The sequence below is a fragment of the Erpetoichthys calabaricus genome, chromosome 4, assembly GCF_900747795.2.
Source record: "Erpetoichthys calabaricus chromosome 4, fErpCal1.3, whole genome shotgun sequence".
NCBI lineage: Eukaryota > Metazoa > Chordata > Cladistia > Polypteriformes > Polypteridae > Erpetoichthys > Erpetoichthys calabaricus.
Window position 1 is genome coordinate 37,123,777 of NC_041397.2, and position 19,117 is coordinate 37,142,893.

Genomic DNA, 19,117 nt, shown 5'->3' on the forward strand with positions numbered 1-19,117 from the left:
TGAAACGCTTCCAAGTCAAGGACTATAAAAGGACTGGGGGAAATCCCAGACGTCGAACTGAGCTGGGTGGAAGGGTGGCAATGCGTCTGGGAGTGGAGGATTGTTTATTGTTTGATTTATTGTATTGTTTATGAGTATAGTGGAGTGTAGGTGCTTTGTGCACTTTAATATTGTCCAAATAAATAAATATTGGACTTTTACCTGGTGTCTGGCGTACATAATACATATATAATATATATATATATATATATATATATATATATATATATATATATATATATATATATATATATATATATATATATATTAAAAAGACAGAAAGAACACAGATAAAGTTTTAAGGTACCACCTTGGTAAACCTGTATATTTTGAAAGGTTTTAGTAAAATAAACACACAATTAGTCAGACAATTCTTTGAAGACTTGAGCTGAAAACAGTACCAAGATGAATCAGACAAATGAAAGCATGCATATTCAGTATGGGGTTTGTGCAAAAGTGTCAAGTGCTTTTATTAAAAACCAAACAAAAAGTGTTCCAAAGTGCAGTGCATCCATGCATTACATAAATAAATAATCCATAAAATCAAAGTGTCCAGTCGAGTTTAAAATCAATTAATAATCCATTTTGGAGGTGCTACCCTCTAAAATCCAATATTTCCCCACCTTACTCTTTTCTGATTCCTCAGTACAAGAAGATGTCCACCAGCAGGCGCAGAAGACCTTTAATCTACCTCGGGCCCCTGTTCCCAGTCAGTCAGTGTTTATAGGGCACCACTCCGAGCTGTGCTCCTTGCTCCTTCTCTTGCCACAGTCCATCAGGCTTCCTTGAGACCTTCCCAGAGAACCTGGTCACTTCTGCTCCAAAGTATTCAGCAGGAGCGACCCCTCTGCCAATTATCTTGAGCGTATGACCACATGCTCTAATCATGGGGCTCACTTTCCCGTCCTTCTGCTTTCCTTCACATAGTGCACCAGCTTGTCCTGTTTTAGCCCTTCTCTCCATCCTCCTTTCCTTTAACCTCCATTGTTCCTTGTTCTTTTTCTTTCTCCCATTCTGAGCATTGCAGGCTCCTGGCTGATTGGGTGCAGCTGTGGTAATCTGCCTACTCTGTGGTGTGAATGAGGCACCTCACTGATCCACTTGCATTTGCACATGTATTCGCCATCACCAAGCACCCCAATTGACCCCGGAGAGACATGTGCTCACGTACACTCGCACCCGATTGGAGCCTACACAGTTCAGGACATGATTATTTAAAATCGCACTTTGCCACAGACATCACATGTACCTGTCCTGCTCCTCTAATAGACTTTGCTGCATCTGTTATTGGCTAACTAAAAAGATTACAGTATGCAAGCTTTCGAGGCAACTGAGGCCCATTTTGCTTGACTTCTCACTACATTCATAACATGGTACAAAACCCTAGTACTGCATCTGTTGAAAATTTGGATAGTTAAACTCCTCCCTTACTATATTATCCCACTGTAAGCTCACCTTTTTAATATTGTTAAAAAGATGCACATTGAAATTGCTGTCTGCAATCAGGGGTCTATAACCCAGTATTAAAATTAAACTTCTTTCCTAAAGTTTTCAAGACAATTCAAGCTGTCCTAACTAAGTTGTGGCTCATCATCCAACTGAAAATTTGCATTTAAATTTTGCTTTACATAAATGTCACCCCCCTCTTTTTCTGTTCTGTCTATCCTTACTAAAAATGTTTACCCATTTATGTTATACACATCCCCAAATTTTTTGTTTGGCCAGGTTTCCTTTTTGATATATTATTATCATTCTGAGTTACAAACATTTCCAGCTCAGTTGTTTTATTTTTAATACTTTTAGCACTAAGGCATGCTATTTTTAATGTGTTACTTACTAAAGTTTGGCTTAGAATTCATTTTTCTATGCATATTTGTTGTTACACCATTGTTCATCTTCTCATGTACAATTCTAAACCTAACCTGACCCCCCGCTCTCCCCATTCCCTAGTATAATATATATTTACCCACTCATCTTTCAGTTATCAAATCCTAAAGTAATTCACACTAACAGATCCACTGGGCACATGGCAGGATACACCACATAGTTACTTCATACTGTTGTCTTTATCTCATCTGCATTTTTGGCAGTATGACTGGTAATGGGAGAGACTTAGCCAATATGATGGAGAAAAGGAACATTGATATACTTTGCATGCAAGACACTAGAAAGAAGGGGAGTAAGTCCAGGTGTATCGGAGGCAGGTTCCAAATTGTTCTACTGGTATGTTGTGAATGGAAGGAGAAATGGGATTTAAACTTTAGACTTTATTATCCCAGAGAGAAATTTGTTTGCAGCAGGAAAGTACAAAAACAGAAGACATTGTTACAGAGATCCAAAAGATAAACAAAGACACAACATTTGACAACCAATGTTAGTGCACAACACACACTCACGATCAATATAAAGAAGAAGAATTACTTTCAACAGTACACAAAATATAATAATACAGAATTTAACATTTAGCAGCATCCCTACAAGTAACAGAATTTAAAATGCTTAAAGCTCTAGGAATAAAAGAGTTCTTAACAGTAGAATACCTGAAGCCTATGAAAAAAGTTATAATCCCAGGCAGTGGCAGCTCATAGCTAAAATTAGTGGGGGTGTTGCTCCAGAAAATGTTTTGCCTTTGTTGTAAAATTGTGTAAAAGGAAACAAACATGTATAGAAAAAAAATTTATTCAGAAATTTGATAAAATCCTAAAAGAACAAAATCAAACATTTTTTACTTACTATAACCTAAATTGTTACAGTTCAAGCTTGATCTAGTCATTTAAAAATGAAATCCATTCTTCTTGTTTTTTTTGTGCGAAAAGATCAATACTTTTTTTCTTGATCTCTGGATGACAACTGAGGAAAATTTTTCTCCATTGAAAGCACTGCAAGTGCATTTAGTCTTTCAAATTCATAGTGCTTCTTAGAAAAGTTTTTATTCTTTTCAATGTTGAAAAGCAGCGTTCTGCCACAGATGTAGTCAAGGGAATTGTCAAGAGGATTTTTATCAGTTTCGTAATTTCACTAAGAACGTCATCTAGATTATTTTCCAAGATAAATTTCAGCAGCTCAACTAATTTGCAATATTCATGAATATCAGACCTACAAAATAATACTTTTAGTTCAGTAGTAAAAAAAAAACACTACCTTCCACCAGCATGCCAGGGTCGGCACTGCGGGAGCGACAGTGCTCTCTCTCCTTCGCAGCCTCACGTGCAGCTTCCTATGTGCGCATGCGCCCAACAGCCAAACACCACGCCGCTGAAACTGTGACGCGCACAGTTCCATACAAAGATTTTTGTATCTTTTTCATAAACTGGGGGATGGCTACTGACATTAAGCTTAAGGATTATATATTGTACAAGTATAAAGAACGAATTAAAGAAAAAAGGACTCATTATATTAAATGTTATTGATAATATCAAGTGGAAATAGGGAGTGCTGCAGTTCCACAGTGCCTATATGCGAGCCGCCACTGATCCCAGGTCACCTTAAATTCTTTCACACCTCTCCATTAGTGTCTTTTGTTTTGCAAATGTCTCGATCATCACAAGCAGCAAGCAGCCTGCTATCCCAAGTCTGCTTCTGTTTTAGGTATGGGTTTATAATTTCCATAAACTCAGAGGGAGAGGCAAGTTCTTTGTACCACGTGAATGTCACTGACAGAATAAAACTGAATAATAAAAAAAGCAAAATTTTACACTGGGTGTTACAGACTCAAATCAAATGCATGTTTTTTATTATATCATAATAATAATAATAGAATCTCACTACTCAAAATGAAAAGCACGTGGATTTGACCCGCAACGTTTTGGCTATTAGGCGGCAGTTGTTACCTCTGCACTATCCAAGAACACATACTTATTTTCTGTCGATTGACATTTGAGCTTGGAGTTTTAACTCATTGACAGCAACATGTAAATTGAATGATTTTTTTTTGTATGTTTATCCATCCAGCCATCCATTTTCCAACCCACTGAATCCAAACGCAGGGTCACGGGGGTCTGCGGGAGCCAATCCCAGCCAACACAGGGCACAAGGCAGGAACCAATCCCGGGTAGGGTGCCAACCCACCGCAGTTGTATGTTTATATTCATGAATAAAAGCTCACATGTTTATTTTATATTTGGAATAAAGTTTTCACACATTATACACTTCATATCATTATTACTATAACATGGAAAAAGTTCTGTTTTAGGTATGCGTTCAGCATTTCCTGCCTCGCATTTCCTGTCATCCTCCAATTACTATGATTGTTGTAGACACGGAACACACATGAAATGCATGTGTTCCAAATAATAATATATTATTTACCCTAAACAACTCCAGCCACCTCACACCCAGATAAATAATACTTGGGGGATGGGATAGTAGGCTGCTTTCTGCTTATGCCAATTGACACATTTACAAAACAAAGATTCTAATGGAGAAGTGCAAAGGAATTTAAGGTGGCCCGGGATTACGACTTTTTTCATAGGCTTCAGGGATTCCAGTGTTAAATCTGTTGCTCTTTACCTTTGAAAACCTAAATCTGCAGCCTGATGGCAACAGCTGGAATTTAGAGCAAAGAGGATGGCTACTGGCTAACAGAATTGAGTTGGATTTCTTTCTAACCTGATTGCAATACATTTCAGTGATAAGACTTCTACTGTGAACCAATAATTTTACTGCAAATTTTTATAATGTTGTTAAGATGATTTATATTGTTTTTGCTGAGGTTTCCAAACCAACAGATAAAAGCAAATGTGACAATGGATTCAATAAAGGACTAAAAGTGTCATTATGGTTTTGTCCACTTTAAAACAGTTGAGTTCCTAAGAAAGAAAAGTTGTGACTGCCCTTTTTTATAGATTTGTGCTGTGTTAAGATCAAAGTTTAGTTTGTTATCAATGATTGTTCCCAGATATTTGTATTGCTGTACCATCTCCACTGTCTCCCCTTTAATTAAAGTTGAGAGAGTGGTTGGTGGAGAGCACCTGAAATATACAAGCATATCTTTTTTGTTAGAAAGATTAAGTCATAAATTAGAGTGATCACACCATTGTACAAACTCATTGACAAAAGATCCAATGGGAATATCTTGGAAACCAATTCTGTAGAACATTCTTGGATGCCCAAAAGTATTACTCACAGGATATGCTGTGCTCTATGAGCTCATTGGACACTGGTTCTTTTGTCTTAAGTTTACTAAAAGTAGTTTATAGAAAACATAATTAAATATTTTTAATAGATCTGGCCTCTGACATTGTGTTGTTTTCCCAATATAGCATTCTTAGAACATTAGACATATGGAACATAATTTTTAATATTGTTTTTTTGTATCAGTATGCTGCTGCTGGAGTATGTGAATTTCCCCTTAGATAGATAGATACTTTATTAATCCTATCTATCTATCTATCTATCTATCTATCTATCTATCTATCTATCTATCTATCTATCTATCTACTGTATATACCACACATGTAGATATTCCACATTGGATATGTTATTATTCAGTTCAATACAGCAACATTTACAACTTGTATAATAATACTTTATGTTCAGAAAACATGAAAGCCTCATCTAGTTTATTGCTTTGATTTAGGAAAGTCAACAGATTTTAGTTTGACTACTTGCTACTGAAAATTAAAAGACTTACACATGTTCCTCCTAATTTTTATGTATTAGCTATCCTAAATTGTCCCTAGTGTGTGCGTGTGTTTGCCCTGCGGTGGGCTGGCGCTCTGCCCTGGGATTTGTTCCTGCCTTGCGCCCTGTGCTGGCTGGGATTGGCTCCAGCAGACCCCCGTAACCGTGTGTTAGGATATAGCGGGTTGGAAGATGACTGACTGACATGGCTTATTTAACTGTATTTGAAGGTAAAATAAGTTCAACAATCAATGTTACATTGAACTCACATAAAAAAATGTTAAAACCGTTTTACATTTGTTTTTGTTTCCAGCTGTCCATTTTCCAACTCACTTGCACTATGAAAAGTTTGCTCCAAATATATTGGCATAATAGTAATAATAAAAGCATCTTGGAATCCACTAATTTTAAATATGTTTGGGCTCCAGGTCATAGTAGCTGGGGTACGGCTTGTCTGTTATTTTTTGAAACACTCTCATTTTAACAAGTTAACATTATATAAATCATTCATTATTACTTCAATATTAAAACAAACTCCTAATTATTACTTTTAAGATGATTTTTATGATCCATAATAACAAAGCATAAGGCTCTGTTATATGCTGTACTTAACATTTTTGTTATGCATATAATGTAAAATGTTTTCAAAAAAACTATAGAGCAAAGGAAAAATTAAGAAAAGAGTCGGTTCATAAATTTTCCTTCTGTCATGTATAGTTAAAGTTGCTGTTTGTAATTTCAAAAATGAGTCAACCAGATTCAGTAAATGAAAGACTGATTTAATCATTTAAAGATACAGATTAAACTTATATCTTATGATGTATGTACAGCATGAATGAAAGCCTCACCTTTCTGTTTTTGCAGTTGTCTTATGTCTTCTCCACAGAATTAGCTTTTAAGGAAGTATTTTATATGAGGATTGTAAAATCATTAATGTGATGCTAATTGTATTCGTAAAGTGGGCAAATGTTAACCTTTATTAATTCACTGGAGATATTTTCAATTTTTTTTTTCAATTACTAGAGTAAAGACTAAATGAAATTAAACAAGTGTTTTGCTCACATTTAAGAAGGAAACTTTAAATACCTGCATTCACTCATACTAAATTTGTTTATTTACTGTACTTTGAAAACAAGTAATGGTTTCTAAAGATTAAAAAAAGATATAAATAATGATTCTGACCTTAGCATAGTGGATGTCTATCAATGGATCTTAGAACTGTTAGATGAGGGACTAAACAATGGAGTTCTAGAAGATGTTTCCAAATAAGGATGTTGATAAATCAACTCAGAATTTACTTGATACAGGACTATGTATTGTAAACCACTGACACGTGCCTGGTGAATTAGCCAATTGAAATTCCCATATAGAGTCACCTGCCACAAGGTAAAATGTAGAAGTTGGGTACAAAGCCAAACTAGTGACAGGCATGAATCAGAAAGATCTGGGGAACTGATGCTGGCTCTTATGACATGGAATCAAACTAAATTATCAGGGCAAGATTTTGAACTTTGAGGGCTCTTTATTTGTAAATACCAAGATTTATTCAGTTTCATCCTTTTTTAAAAACACTGGATACAGATCTTAAAATGTTACTACCTACTGGGTCTGTATTCCTAATGGGAGGCTAAAGGACTTCATGTGGAATACCTGAATAGGCATGGAAGACCAAACCAAGTAGTGCGGGAGTACTGGGGATGGATAGTGCATAACCGTTTGACTAGAGGTTGTCTCTGAAAATCTCAGTAGTAGAAGTAGCTACAAATAGTTGTTACCAAAAGATGGTAGTTTCCTGTCATGGCAGGCCCATAGCAATGGTGGTGTTGTGCCAGGTGTCCACAAGGTCCATACTCCCACTCCCAGCCAGATGATACCATGAAGCTTGAAGAGGCAATCCTGCACAATACTTGACAATTGTAAAATCGGTTTTGTCAGTTGAAACATTTTGTATGCCTTGAATAATTTTTTTAGGTTTTAATAAATCATATATTTTGAAAACAAAACTTTTGGCCTTATTTTCATTTAAGAGTATAGATCATAAGAAATTTGTGAAAGAAAAGGAGGCCATTCAGTACCTTAAGCTTGTTTGTTTATCTTAATAGCTTAGTTGCGTCAATATCTTCTCCAGATACTTCCTAAAGGTTGTCAGTTCTTTCAGCAAAGAAGTGTTTCCTGGCTTTACTCTTATATGAGCTACCTCTCAAGTTCTGCTGGTGTCCTCATGTACACAATTCACCATTTAGTCTAAAGAATTAAGCCAAATACTGACAGATTTCAGCTGGTTTCTTGGCTTTCCAAGCCTTTTTGTACCTCCTTTTCTTTGTGTGTTCAATACTTTTTCCCTGTGTCATTCTTTATTACACACTTTATTACACATAACTTCATTTATGAACTTATTTGTTTTGATTTCTTTGTATGTGTGGATTACTTGGCTTGTCAATAGCCCCATTAGAAATATATTTACTGAGAAAAATGTTTATGCATTCAATAATTATTTTCCCCACTGTACAGTCATATGAAAAAGTTTGTGAACCCCTCTTAATTCTTTGGATTTTTGTTTATCATTGGCTGAGCTTTCAAAGTAGCAACTTCCTTTTAATATAAGACATGCCTTATGGAAACAGTAGTATTTCAGCAGTGACATTAAGTTTATTGGAATCACAGAAAATATGCAATATGCATAATAACAAAATTAGACAGGTGCATAAATTTGGGCACCCCAACAGATATATTACATCAGTACTTAGTTGAGCCTCCTTTTGCAAATATAAAAGCCTCTAGATGTCTCCTACAGCCTTTGATTAGTGTCTGGATTCTGGATGGAGATATTTTTGACCATTCTTCCATACAAAATCTCTCCAGTTCAGTTAAATTTGATGGCTGCCAAGCATGGACACCCTTCTTCAAATCATCCCATAGATTTTCAATGATATTCAAGTCAGGGGACTGTGACAGCCATTCCAGAACATTGTACTTCTCCCTCTGCATGAATGCCTTTGTAGAACCGTGTTTTGGGTTATTGTCTTTTTGGAATATCCAACCCCTGTGTAACTTCAACTTTGAGACTGATACTTTAACATTATCCTGAAGAATTTGTTGATACTGGGTTGAATTCATCTGACCCTTGACTTTAACAAGGGCCCCAAGTCCCTGAACTAGCCACACAGAATCCCAGCATGATGGAACCTCCACCAAATTTAACAGTAGGTAGCAGATGTTTTTTTTGGAATGCGGTGTTCTTCTTCCGCCTTGCAAAGCTCTTTTTGTTATGACCAAATAACTCAATTTTTGTCTCATCAGTCCAAAGCACTTTGTTCCAAAATGAATCTGGCTTGTCTAAATGAGCATTTGCATACAACAAGCGACTCTGTATGTGGCGTGAGTGCAGAAAGGGCTTCTTTCTCATCACCCTGCCATACAGATGTTCTTTGTGCAAATTGCACTGAATTGTAGAACAATGTACAGATACACCATCTGCAGCAAAATGTTCTTGCAGGTCTTTGGAGATGATCTGTGGGTTGTCTGTAACCATTCTCACAATCCTGTGCATATGCCGCTCCTGTATTTTTCTTGGCCTTCCAGACCTGGGTTTAACAGCAACTGTGCCTGTGGCCTTCCATATCCTGATTTCAATCCTTAGGGCTTGTTTATATTTCACGCTCAGAACACATATGTGCCCGCATCATAGCTGCCACGCGTTCTCAGCATTCATTTCACATCTCCTCTGAGCAGGTCCTCAGAAATTAATGCAACGCGTGCCTGAGTTGCAGTACCAGCAAAAAGTCGGGGGGGCGCAGTGTGATAAAAGTCGGAACGTGACGTCAGAGTCTCTGTTTACTATCTACAAATGACAGAAAGCCTCTATGCAGATCGTACGGGGATCGATGTGCATGCTTCGATGTTTGATGAATGGTTTGATATGGTGAAGCAAAATGCCAACATACAGATGCATTCGTGGTGCTTTTCTATTCAAGAGTCGCATATTCCCGATCGTAATGACACAATACATTTTAAAAGTCTCACATACCATCTTATGTGCCGTCTTTTTTTTTTTTTTTGCAACTTCACAACGGCAACATAATGTACAGCGCTGTATTTGAGCCACTGAGAAAAAAAATTAAGGACATGGTGAAAATGTGTATTTTGTGATTAAAGTGGAAATTTCAGCTTTAATCTCAAAATGTCCACTTTAACCTTGTAGTTTACTTTATCATTAAAGCAGACCATCGTAAACGTCATCCCAGTTTTTAATCGCTACGGCAAGCAGCAATAGATCACCACATAGAACACATTATATGTGTGATATTCCAACTCTCTACACATTTAATTCACATTTGTGAATTTTCCCTTGGGATTAATAAAGTATCTATCTATCTATCTATCTATCTATCTATCTATCTATCTATCTATCTATCTATCTATCTATCTATCTATCTATCTATTTAGAATCTTTAGATTTATACTTGATATCACTTTCATGATGAAATGCGTATGTTACATTTTACAGATGAATCGTTAATTTCGTTTAAATAATGAATACTGTTAATAATTACACACATGGGGGTGATACGGTGGTGGAGCGGTAGCACTGCTGTCTCGCAGGGAGTCATGTCGCTAGTATTCTCTGCTTGGATTCCACACTGTGCTCCAGTTTCCTTCCAAACATACGCAGATTTGGGGATTTGGTGCAGCTAAAATGATGCTAGTGTATGTGTGTGCTTTTATTTACGTTGCGATGAGCTGAAGCCTCGTCCAGGGATTGTTCCTCACTCGTGCCCAATGCTTGCTGGAATTGACACATTCCTGGATTGATGGATTTAATTATTAAACATCCTTTTCAGAGATATTGCGGTAAGGTGTCATCGGAATTTAATGGGTGTTCTAGGGCAATTCACAACACAGAGAAGCCGAACATGTTCTCACCATGATAATATCTCACACTGCCACCTGGTGGATTCCTCCAGATGTACGTAAAGTACGCGCGCAAGTATAAACACTACAACGCTTGCGTAGCAGGAGCGTCCGCTGCAGCATGTGTCGAGTGAAGTATAAATCCAGCCATACAGTTGAAACTGACAATTTAAACCTCTGAGATAGCTTTTTGTAGCCTTCCCCTTAACCATGATACTCAACAATCTTTGTTTTCAGATCTTTTGAGAGTTACTTTGAAGATCCCATGCTGTCACTCTTCAGAGGAGAGTCAAAGGGAAGCACAACTTGCAATTGACCACTTTAAATACCTTTTCTGATGATTGGACACACCTGTCTATGAAGTGCAAGGCTTAACGAGCTAATCCAACCAATTTGGTGTTGTAAGTAATCAGAATTGAGCAGTTACATGCATTCAAACCAGCAAAACTACAAGGGGACCCAAATTTTTGCACAGCCAGTTTTTCACATTTGATTTAATTTTATACAACTAAATACTGCTTCACTAAAAATCTTTGTTCGGAAAACACCCCAATACTCAGATGTTCCTAGGAAATGAAAGACATGGCACTGTTATCTTTTTTGTTGAAAGTAGAGTGAAATTATTATGCAGGCTGAGATGGGTTGCCACACTTTTTCATATGACTGTATATGTGTTTGAATTTTATTTCTTTCTTAAAGAAAGTTTTACATTTTTTGTGTAAATTCTAAATGTGTCACTTTATCAGTTTGAAAGCCACTATAGGCAGATAATGGTTTCTATGAGATCTTTTCAGGTTGCTAGGGTAAACCTTCACAATATGAGCTGATAAATAACAGTATATTTGCACAAACTGCATTTGTCTGAGATACAGATTCAATCAGATAACAAGTTTTCTTTGAAGGTCTCACTTCCACTATCTTGGTATTGACTTTACTATTTCATTTATAATTGTGTTTGTAGTCAACAGTTAATAGAAATGGAGAAGCTGCAATTAATAAAGGAAAAGCTTCAATTTAAATGTGACCTTCTTGAGCAGCGTGAATGGCACTATACATAGCTAACAGAGTTAAGGAGGAAAAAACTAAATGTGATGATGAAACAGTTAGCTTTGGCTGAGGCACAGTACAACAGTCTTTCTGTATCAGTGCCAATAATGCTGCTTCAGAACAAGGTGAGTAATAGTGAACACACTTGGACCATACTCATCTGTAAATTGTTTTTGGACATATTCAATATTTTTCAAAAGTTAATAAATAAATGTAATTATTTATTTAAAATTCTCTACTTCTTTGGACTGTATACACTGTTTATATGTGAGGAACATAAACACAGTAAACTGTAAACAAAGCTGTCTGTTAGAGGCTAATAAATAAACAAACAGTCATATTGACAGCCCACCTAGCTACTGCACCAGCCTGGTATGCATTTCCTGATCTTTGATCAAGAATGTTCATACTTCCAACGTTCATTCCTTCTTCCTCATCCTTATCTTCCTTGTCTGCATAAGGCAGCTGTAAGCCTGCTTTACCAGTAAAGTTGTTCAGCATTGCAATCTATCACTGCATTTTACTGTTGTTTAGTTTCCATTTGTGGTTTGCTTACAGGTGTCAACAGGTACGGACATTTATGATACCCGCTACACCCAGTAGCCATCCAGCAATAAATTCATGTTTTTTTGGTTTTATTTTTTTGCATTTTATAACACTGTTGCAAAGATAATGACATCATAGCCATTTTGCCACAATGTCTGTGAAAGTTCTTGATGATTGCAAATCACTGTGATGCCCTCCACATACCTTGCATCAGTTCAGCCATGTGGCATTGAGTAGTCATACCAAGGATAAACCAGGATGAGTGACAGAGACAGAGACAAGATGTTACAAAAATGGAGAGTTCTTTATTAAAAACATGTAATATGAAAATGCCAAGTATCTCCAAAACTTTAACGTTCTAAAAAAATGACACACAATTAAGTCCATCAAACCAGAGTTCTCATGTTCTTGAATAAAGATGAAAAAATTAAAAGATTTTCTAAAACAAGAAAAAACATAATAATTCCTTTCCTTCCCCCTCCATCCAACTAGAGGTTCTTGAAAGGGCATCACAGCACTATAATCGTAGTCATTTTCTCTCGTCCTATTTCACCATGTCACTCAAGGAACTAAGAAAACTAAAATACATGAACCAATGCCCTGCTTACCACGTCTATCCCCACTATCATAAGTTCCAACCAAGAGCACTTGCACCTCCTCCAAACCTCATTCAGGTAATTCATTACTGTGCACACATCCACTACAGACAGACACAATGCTGGTCAAAATGACAAACGAGCCACCTCTGATGTCCATTGCATCAACTCCCTCATTTAGGCCCTTCTGATCAACTAGTGCACCTTCACGTGGGTTGCTCAATGACCTGCAACCTGGAAGGAAGTCCTCCAACATTTGCCTTGTGGTTGGTGAAGTAACACAGCATCTCCACACAGCTTCTTAAGACTGAGCCTGACAGAGCTATGTGGGCTACCCTGTCACCAGACACTCATCTGTGATTGCCATCTACAAAGTTGGCTCCAGGATTGGGTCACGGTATCTCCTTTGAAGGCTCCACTTTATCATAATCATTGTGGAAGTCTTGTTTGTGCTTAACTTTCTTTAGCCCTATTCTTGAGACCTTTTTGACTCATACCTTGGGCACAAAGCAAAAAACATCATAACTCTCAGTGTCCCCGAAAAATAGGCCTTCCTGCACCACTCCAATGCCACAGGCCAGGCAGAAGTAATAGAAATGTTCCTGTTGTTACCCTTTATTCCCAAGATAATTGTGTTATTTTATATATTTTATTTAAATAATTACATACTGTCCTAGTGCAAAAATGCCTTTTACTGTATGTTTTCTTTCAAAGTGTTACATTATGTTTGTATATTACACATGTTTAATTATAATATACGTATGCACTAGAGTTTAAAAAAGGATTGAAAGCATCTCCAGTGAATTATGAAAGATTACCATTTGCCCATTTTATGAATATAATTAGCATCTCATTATAGAGGTTATCATGACCATATAACACCTGAAAGTTAAAACTCTGTAGAAGGCATACCAGAATTGTCAAAAAGAACAGTAAGTATTTATAAAGAAATTGTATTATGTGTTATAACTACCTCTAATCTGTAAAATGTTATATAAACTTTATATTTAATAATTCTGCTTAATTATTTTTTAAACAGAAATTTTATTTTTCATGATAGAAACAACATTCTCTTTGCACCTGTGAATATATGGTTCTGATTTTTTTTAAATAAAAATAAAGACACTAACATAGGATAAAGGTTTGTTTAATGGATAATTCAAATTATTTTTTAAAGATTAAACAACAATGTAATATTATTTTTCATTTGACTGCGATAAAAAAAACAACTCAGAAAGCATTTCAGCGTAAGGTAAGATATTGATTGTTGATTTTTTTTTTCATCTGCTGACATTCTGAAGTAAATGGAAAGTCCCCTGTGTAGCTTTTTCTCTTTTCAGTATTCTGCAGCCTAAATGTTCTAATTATTTAAGGCAAAATACTGGGCCAATGTTTACACTTTATGTTTCCCAAAAGTAAAATGAACACTACTATATATGTCACATGTTGCTGCTAATGGACTGTACTCATTTGTGATGTTATGAAGTGCAAATTAACAATATGTGCCAGTTTTATAATGGTATTTTTATGTTTTTATTGTGTAAAATGACAAACATTTATTTATTGGAAAAATTGACATAATGTTAAGTTGAGTAATAATTTCCAACAAATATGTGACTCTGGACAGTGACAATCTGAATTTAAAGCCACCTTGTATACTTGTGTATATGTATAGAGTTTATTTTAAATTAACCAAGTGATGGTTTTTGGTTTATATCTTAACTTCATGTTTTTTTTTATTTAAGTTGCATTTCTGTTTTTCATATTATATTTGTACTGGACTCTTAAATAGAAGTGTGTTTAAAGAGAATGAATTTGAACTGAATATCTAATTATCTCTTCCATAGACCATTTTAATAGTAAACTGAAGAACAATATCCAAGAATCTGCTTCCCATGAGTTCACAGACTACAACACTTCCTGTGAATAATACTATTATGCATCCACAAATGTTTTACATAAGTGGTTTACATGATATACCCTTTGCAAACTATTTTTATGTTTTTTTGTTTATTGTGTTAATTCTTACAGTGTTTTCTAATGTGTTTCTTCTCGTTTTAATATGTTTTGGTCCAAGTCTTCACAATCCAAAATATATTGCTGTTAGTCACTTAGCCTTAGTTGATTTATGCACATCACTGTCTGTCACTCCTAAAGTAATTGAAATGTTTCTTTTTAAGACCAGTTTTATAACATATGAAGCGTGTTTAGCTGATATGTTTTTTGTTCATTTCTTTAACTCAATGCAGTCTCTTTCTCTTGTTATATTAGCTTATGACCGGTTTCTTGCCATATGTTTACCTTTAAGATATCACAGTATTAACACTAATGGCAGGATGATAATAATTATATTGTCAGTTTGGATGTTTTCTGCTGTTACATTTTCTATAATGGTTCTCCTGATTACCAGACTCAACTTCTGTGGGTCCACAGTGATAAACAGTTTTTTCTGTGATCATGGCCCTGTTTTTCGCTTAGCCTGCAATGATTCTTCTCCAAACACAATAATGGCTTTTACTACCATTATATTGTTTCTGTTCGTGCCGTTGGCCTTTATTCTTTTTACATACTTAGCTATTGGGTTAGCATTGTTAAAAATTGCAACAGCAGAAGGAAGACAGAAAGCACTAAAAACCTGCACTTCACATATCATTTTAGTTGCATTGTTTTATACTCCATTGGTAGTTACATATTTAGCAGCATATGCTGTCGGTTTTCATCCAAATGCAAGAATTCTAAATAATTCATTGTCAACAACAATCCCACCATTGCTGAACCCCATAATTTATACTCTAAAAACTGAAGAGGTAAATGAATCAATGAAAAAACTGTTCAAAACAAAACAAGACAAGAATAGAAAAATAAGAAATTCCGAGATTCTAGCCGAATAATTGTATCATTTTTGTAATAAGTGTAAGATAAATTTAATACAAAAATAATGCTTAAATGTATAAAATGCACTTTATTTTCCTGATGCTAACTTTATGGTAAATATTGAAATTACAAATGTTTCATTGTTTTAGAATTTGTGGGTATTTAATCCAGAGCTAGTTTTGTGATATTCTTCTTTCTTTTGTAATCATTTGTTAGAACTTAGTGAAGAAACTAGTGGATAATTATTTGCATAGCGCTAAAGCCAAGTAAGTTTTGTGGACAAGTAATTTCTCTAAAATAAAACAATATTCTGTATTGCATCACATTTTTCCATGAAATAGTATTCATTAAAGTTTACATAAATAATGAAGTAGATGAGCCTTAACTTTGAAATATATATTTAACAATTAATTTATTGTTATAGGTTTATGTAATAGCAATGACAAAAAGCTGTATTATAAAAAAAGGCATTCAAAACTTGATACTGATTTAGAAAAATGAATATCATCCTATAAGTGTAAATAAATAAAGTCTTTATTACCATCAGGTATCCTTGTACAGTTTTTCTGTAAATAGGCACTGGCCTGCATTCAGTCCAGCTTAATGTTATAAACTGTTATCGGGGAACAATGACTCAAAGTGCTTAACTCAGATTTACAAACAAAATAAAGCAACAATAAAGTGTATATCCATATAGATATAGTAAATATATACTGTACATATAGTAAAAACACAGAAAGAACACAGATGAAGTTTTAAGGTACCACCTTGGTAAACCTGTACAATTTGAAAGGCTTTAGAGAAATAAACACACAATTAGTCAGACAATTCTTTGAAGACTTGAGCTGAAAACAGTACCAAGATGAATCAGACAAATGAGAGCACGCACATTTAGTAAGGGGTTGGTGCAAAAGTGTCAAGTGCTTTTATTAAGAACCAAACAAAAAGTGTTCCAAAGTGCAGTGCATCCATGCATTACATAAATAAATAATCCAAAAAATCAGTGTCCAGTGGAGGTTAAAATTAATTAATAATCTATTTTAGAGGTGGTATCCTCTAAAATCCAACATGTCCCCACCTTACCCTTTTCGGATTCCTCAGTACAAGAAGACGTCCACCAGCAGGCGCAGACGACCTTTAATCTACCTCTGGCCCCTGTTCCCAGTCAGTCAGCGTTTATAGGGCACCACTCCGAGCTGTGCTTGTTGCTCTCTCTCTTGCCGCAGTCCGTCGGGCTTCCTTGAGAGCTTCCCAGAGCACTTGGTCACTTCTGCTCCAAAATATTCAGCAGGAGCGGCCCCTCTGCCACCTATCTTGACCATCTGGCCACGTGCTGTACTCATGAGGTTCACTTTCCCGTCCTCCTGCTTTCTTTCAGATAGTGCACCAGCTTGTCCAGTTTTAGCCTGTCTCTCTATCCTTCCTTCCTTTAACCTCCATTCTTCTCCATTCACCTCACTGACCTGCTTGCATTTGCACATGCATTCGCCATCAGCCAAGCACCCCAATCAATCCCAGAGTGACATGTGCTCACACACACCCCTGCCCAATCGGAGCCTGCACAGTGCAGTACCCGATTATTTAAAATCGCACTTCACCACGGACATCATATCACATGTACCTGTCCTGCTCCTCTACTGTCTCCAAACATAAAATGTATCTTAATTTATCCCTTTTAGACTTTGCTGCATCTGTTGAAAATTAATATTTGGTAGTTAAATTCCTCCCTTAATACTGTACATTATTCCCCTGTAAGCTCACCTTTTTAATATTACTAAAAAGATGCACATTGAAATTACTTTGGGGTCTATAGCCCAGTACTAAAATAAAACTTCTTTCCTAAAGTTTTCAAGACAAATCAAGATGTCCTTACTAAGTTGTTGGCTCATCATCCAGCTGAAGATTTGCATTTAAATTTTGCTTTACATAAATGGCAATCCTCACTGTTTCTGTTCTGCCTATCCTTACTAAAGATGTGTACCCATTTATGTTATACACTTCGCCATCTTTTTGTTTGGTCAGGTTTCTTTTTTTGCTGTATCATTATTATGCTCAGTTACAAACATTTCCTGACTCACTTGTTTTATTTTTGATACTTTTAGCACTAAGGCATGCTATTTTTAATGTGTTACTTATTAAACTTTGGGTTAGAATTTACATTTCTATGCATATTTGTTGTTACACCATTATTCGTCTTCTCATGTTCAGTTCTAAACTTTACCTGGCTCCCCGCCTCCCCATCCCCTAGTATAATATATATTTACCCACTCATTTTTCAATTATCAAATCCTCTTAAAGTAATTCACACTAACAGATCCACTGGGCACAAGGCAGGATACACTGCATAGTTACTTCATACTGTTGTCTTTATCTCATTTCATGGCATATATTCACAGCTGGTCCCATCCTACTCTAAGACTTTTTACCAAGCATGTGTATAATTTTAATTTAAAGGAAGTTATTTATTTATTTATTTTTGGTCAAGTATCACTCTTAATGTTACTGAATGAGAATTCATGTGATGATTCTGCATGTTATTTGTTTAAACCCTTATCTTTAAAAACTGTGATCTCAGTTAAGTAATCTTAATACATAATTCGCCAGTCTCCTCACTCACTCACTCACTCACTCACTCATTCACATCCGTCCAAAGCCGAATGCGCAGTCGCCTTCTGCGCAAGTCGCCTTCTGCGCACGTCCGAAGCCGAATGCACAGTTGCCTTCTGTGCAGCTGCCCGAAAAATCTTACGAGACCGACATTGTGGCAGGCCGCGAAAATTCAAAGAGAAAGGTGACTTCGACCGACATCCAACCCCAACATCACGGCAGGCGGCGGATTTACGGCCGCAAAAATTCAAAGAGAAAGGCGACTTTGATTAAAGCTCTAGAGGCCTGAAAGGCGATTTCGACTACATTTCAAGGCCTAATTACGTATTCATTCAATACACCTATATCAGGTTTGTGGTGCTTATACTTATTACTATTTCACTCGTGCCCGTTTCGTCTTACATTGTCGAAACGGGCTCTTTGTCTAGTCATAACATAATAGGCCAAGTAAATCATTTTGTGTCTACAAAAATTAATAAAAATAACACTTAGATGGTACAGTCCTTTCACAGAGGAGAAAAGCATCAAAATGGTTTATGACATAAACAACCTAGTCACAGGGGATGGACAAACCCGTGTGTTTCCTTGTGCAAGTCCCAAGCCTGGAGAAATGTGGAGAGTTACTTTAGGAAGGACAACCGGTGTAAAATTTTGCCAGATCAATATCCGAACAACAATACAAATTTCCATGCAGGATCAGTCGAGGCATGGGTTAACAATGGCCACTATCAGTACTGTTAGCCAACTGGGTGCTGGGGGAAATTCGGCTACTGTTGGCCGAGGGAGGAGGGAGGAGAAGAAGCGCACTTGTTCTGTTATATTTGTACCTTTTGTGAAAGTGTTTCTTTGATATTTAGACTTCAGGCTTCACACCT

General features: G+C 36.2%; 1 protein-coding gene across 1 annotated transcript; it reads left to right on the forward strand.

Annotated features, from left to right (window-relative positions):
- The first annotated feature begins 14,656 nt into the window (after positions 1-14,656).
- LOC114651308 (olfactory receptor 1-like) lies at positions 14,657-15,652 on the forward strand. Its single transcript, XM_028801240.1, has one exon. The coding sequence runs from the start codon at positions 14,657-14,659 to the stop codon at positions 15,650-15,652; it is 996 nt and encodes a 331-aa protein (XP_028657073.1).
- Positions 15,653-19,117: the final 3,465 nt, after the last annotated feature.

What these genes read in the sequence shown, in the direction of transcription:
- LOC114651308 (XM_028801240.1), top strand. Translation starts at nt 14,657, where the DNA reads ATGAGTTCACAGACTACAACACTTCCTGTGAATAATACTATTATGCAT.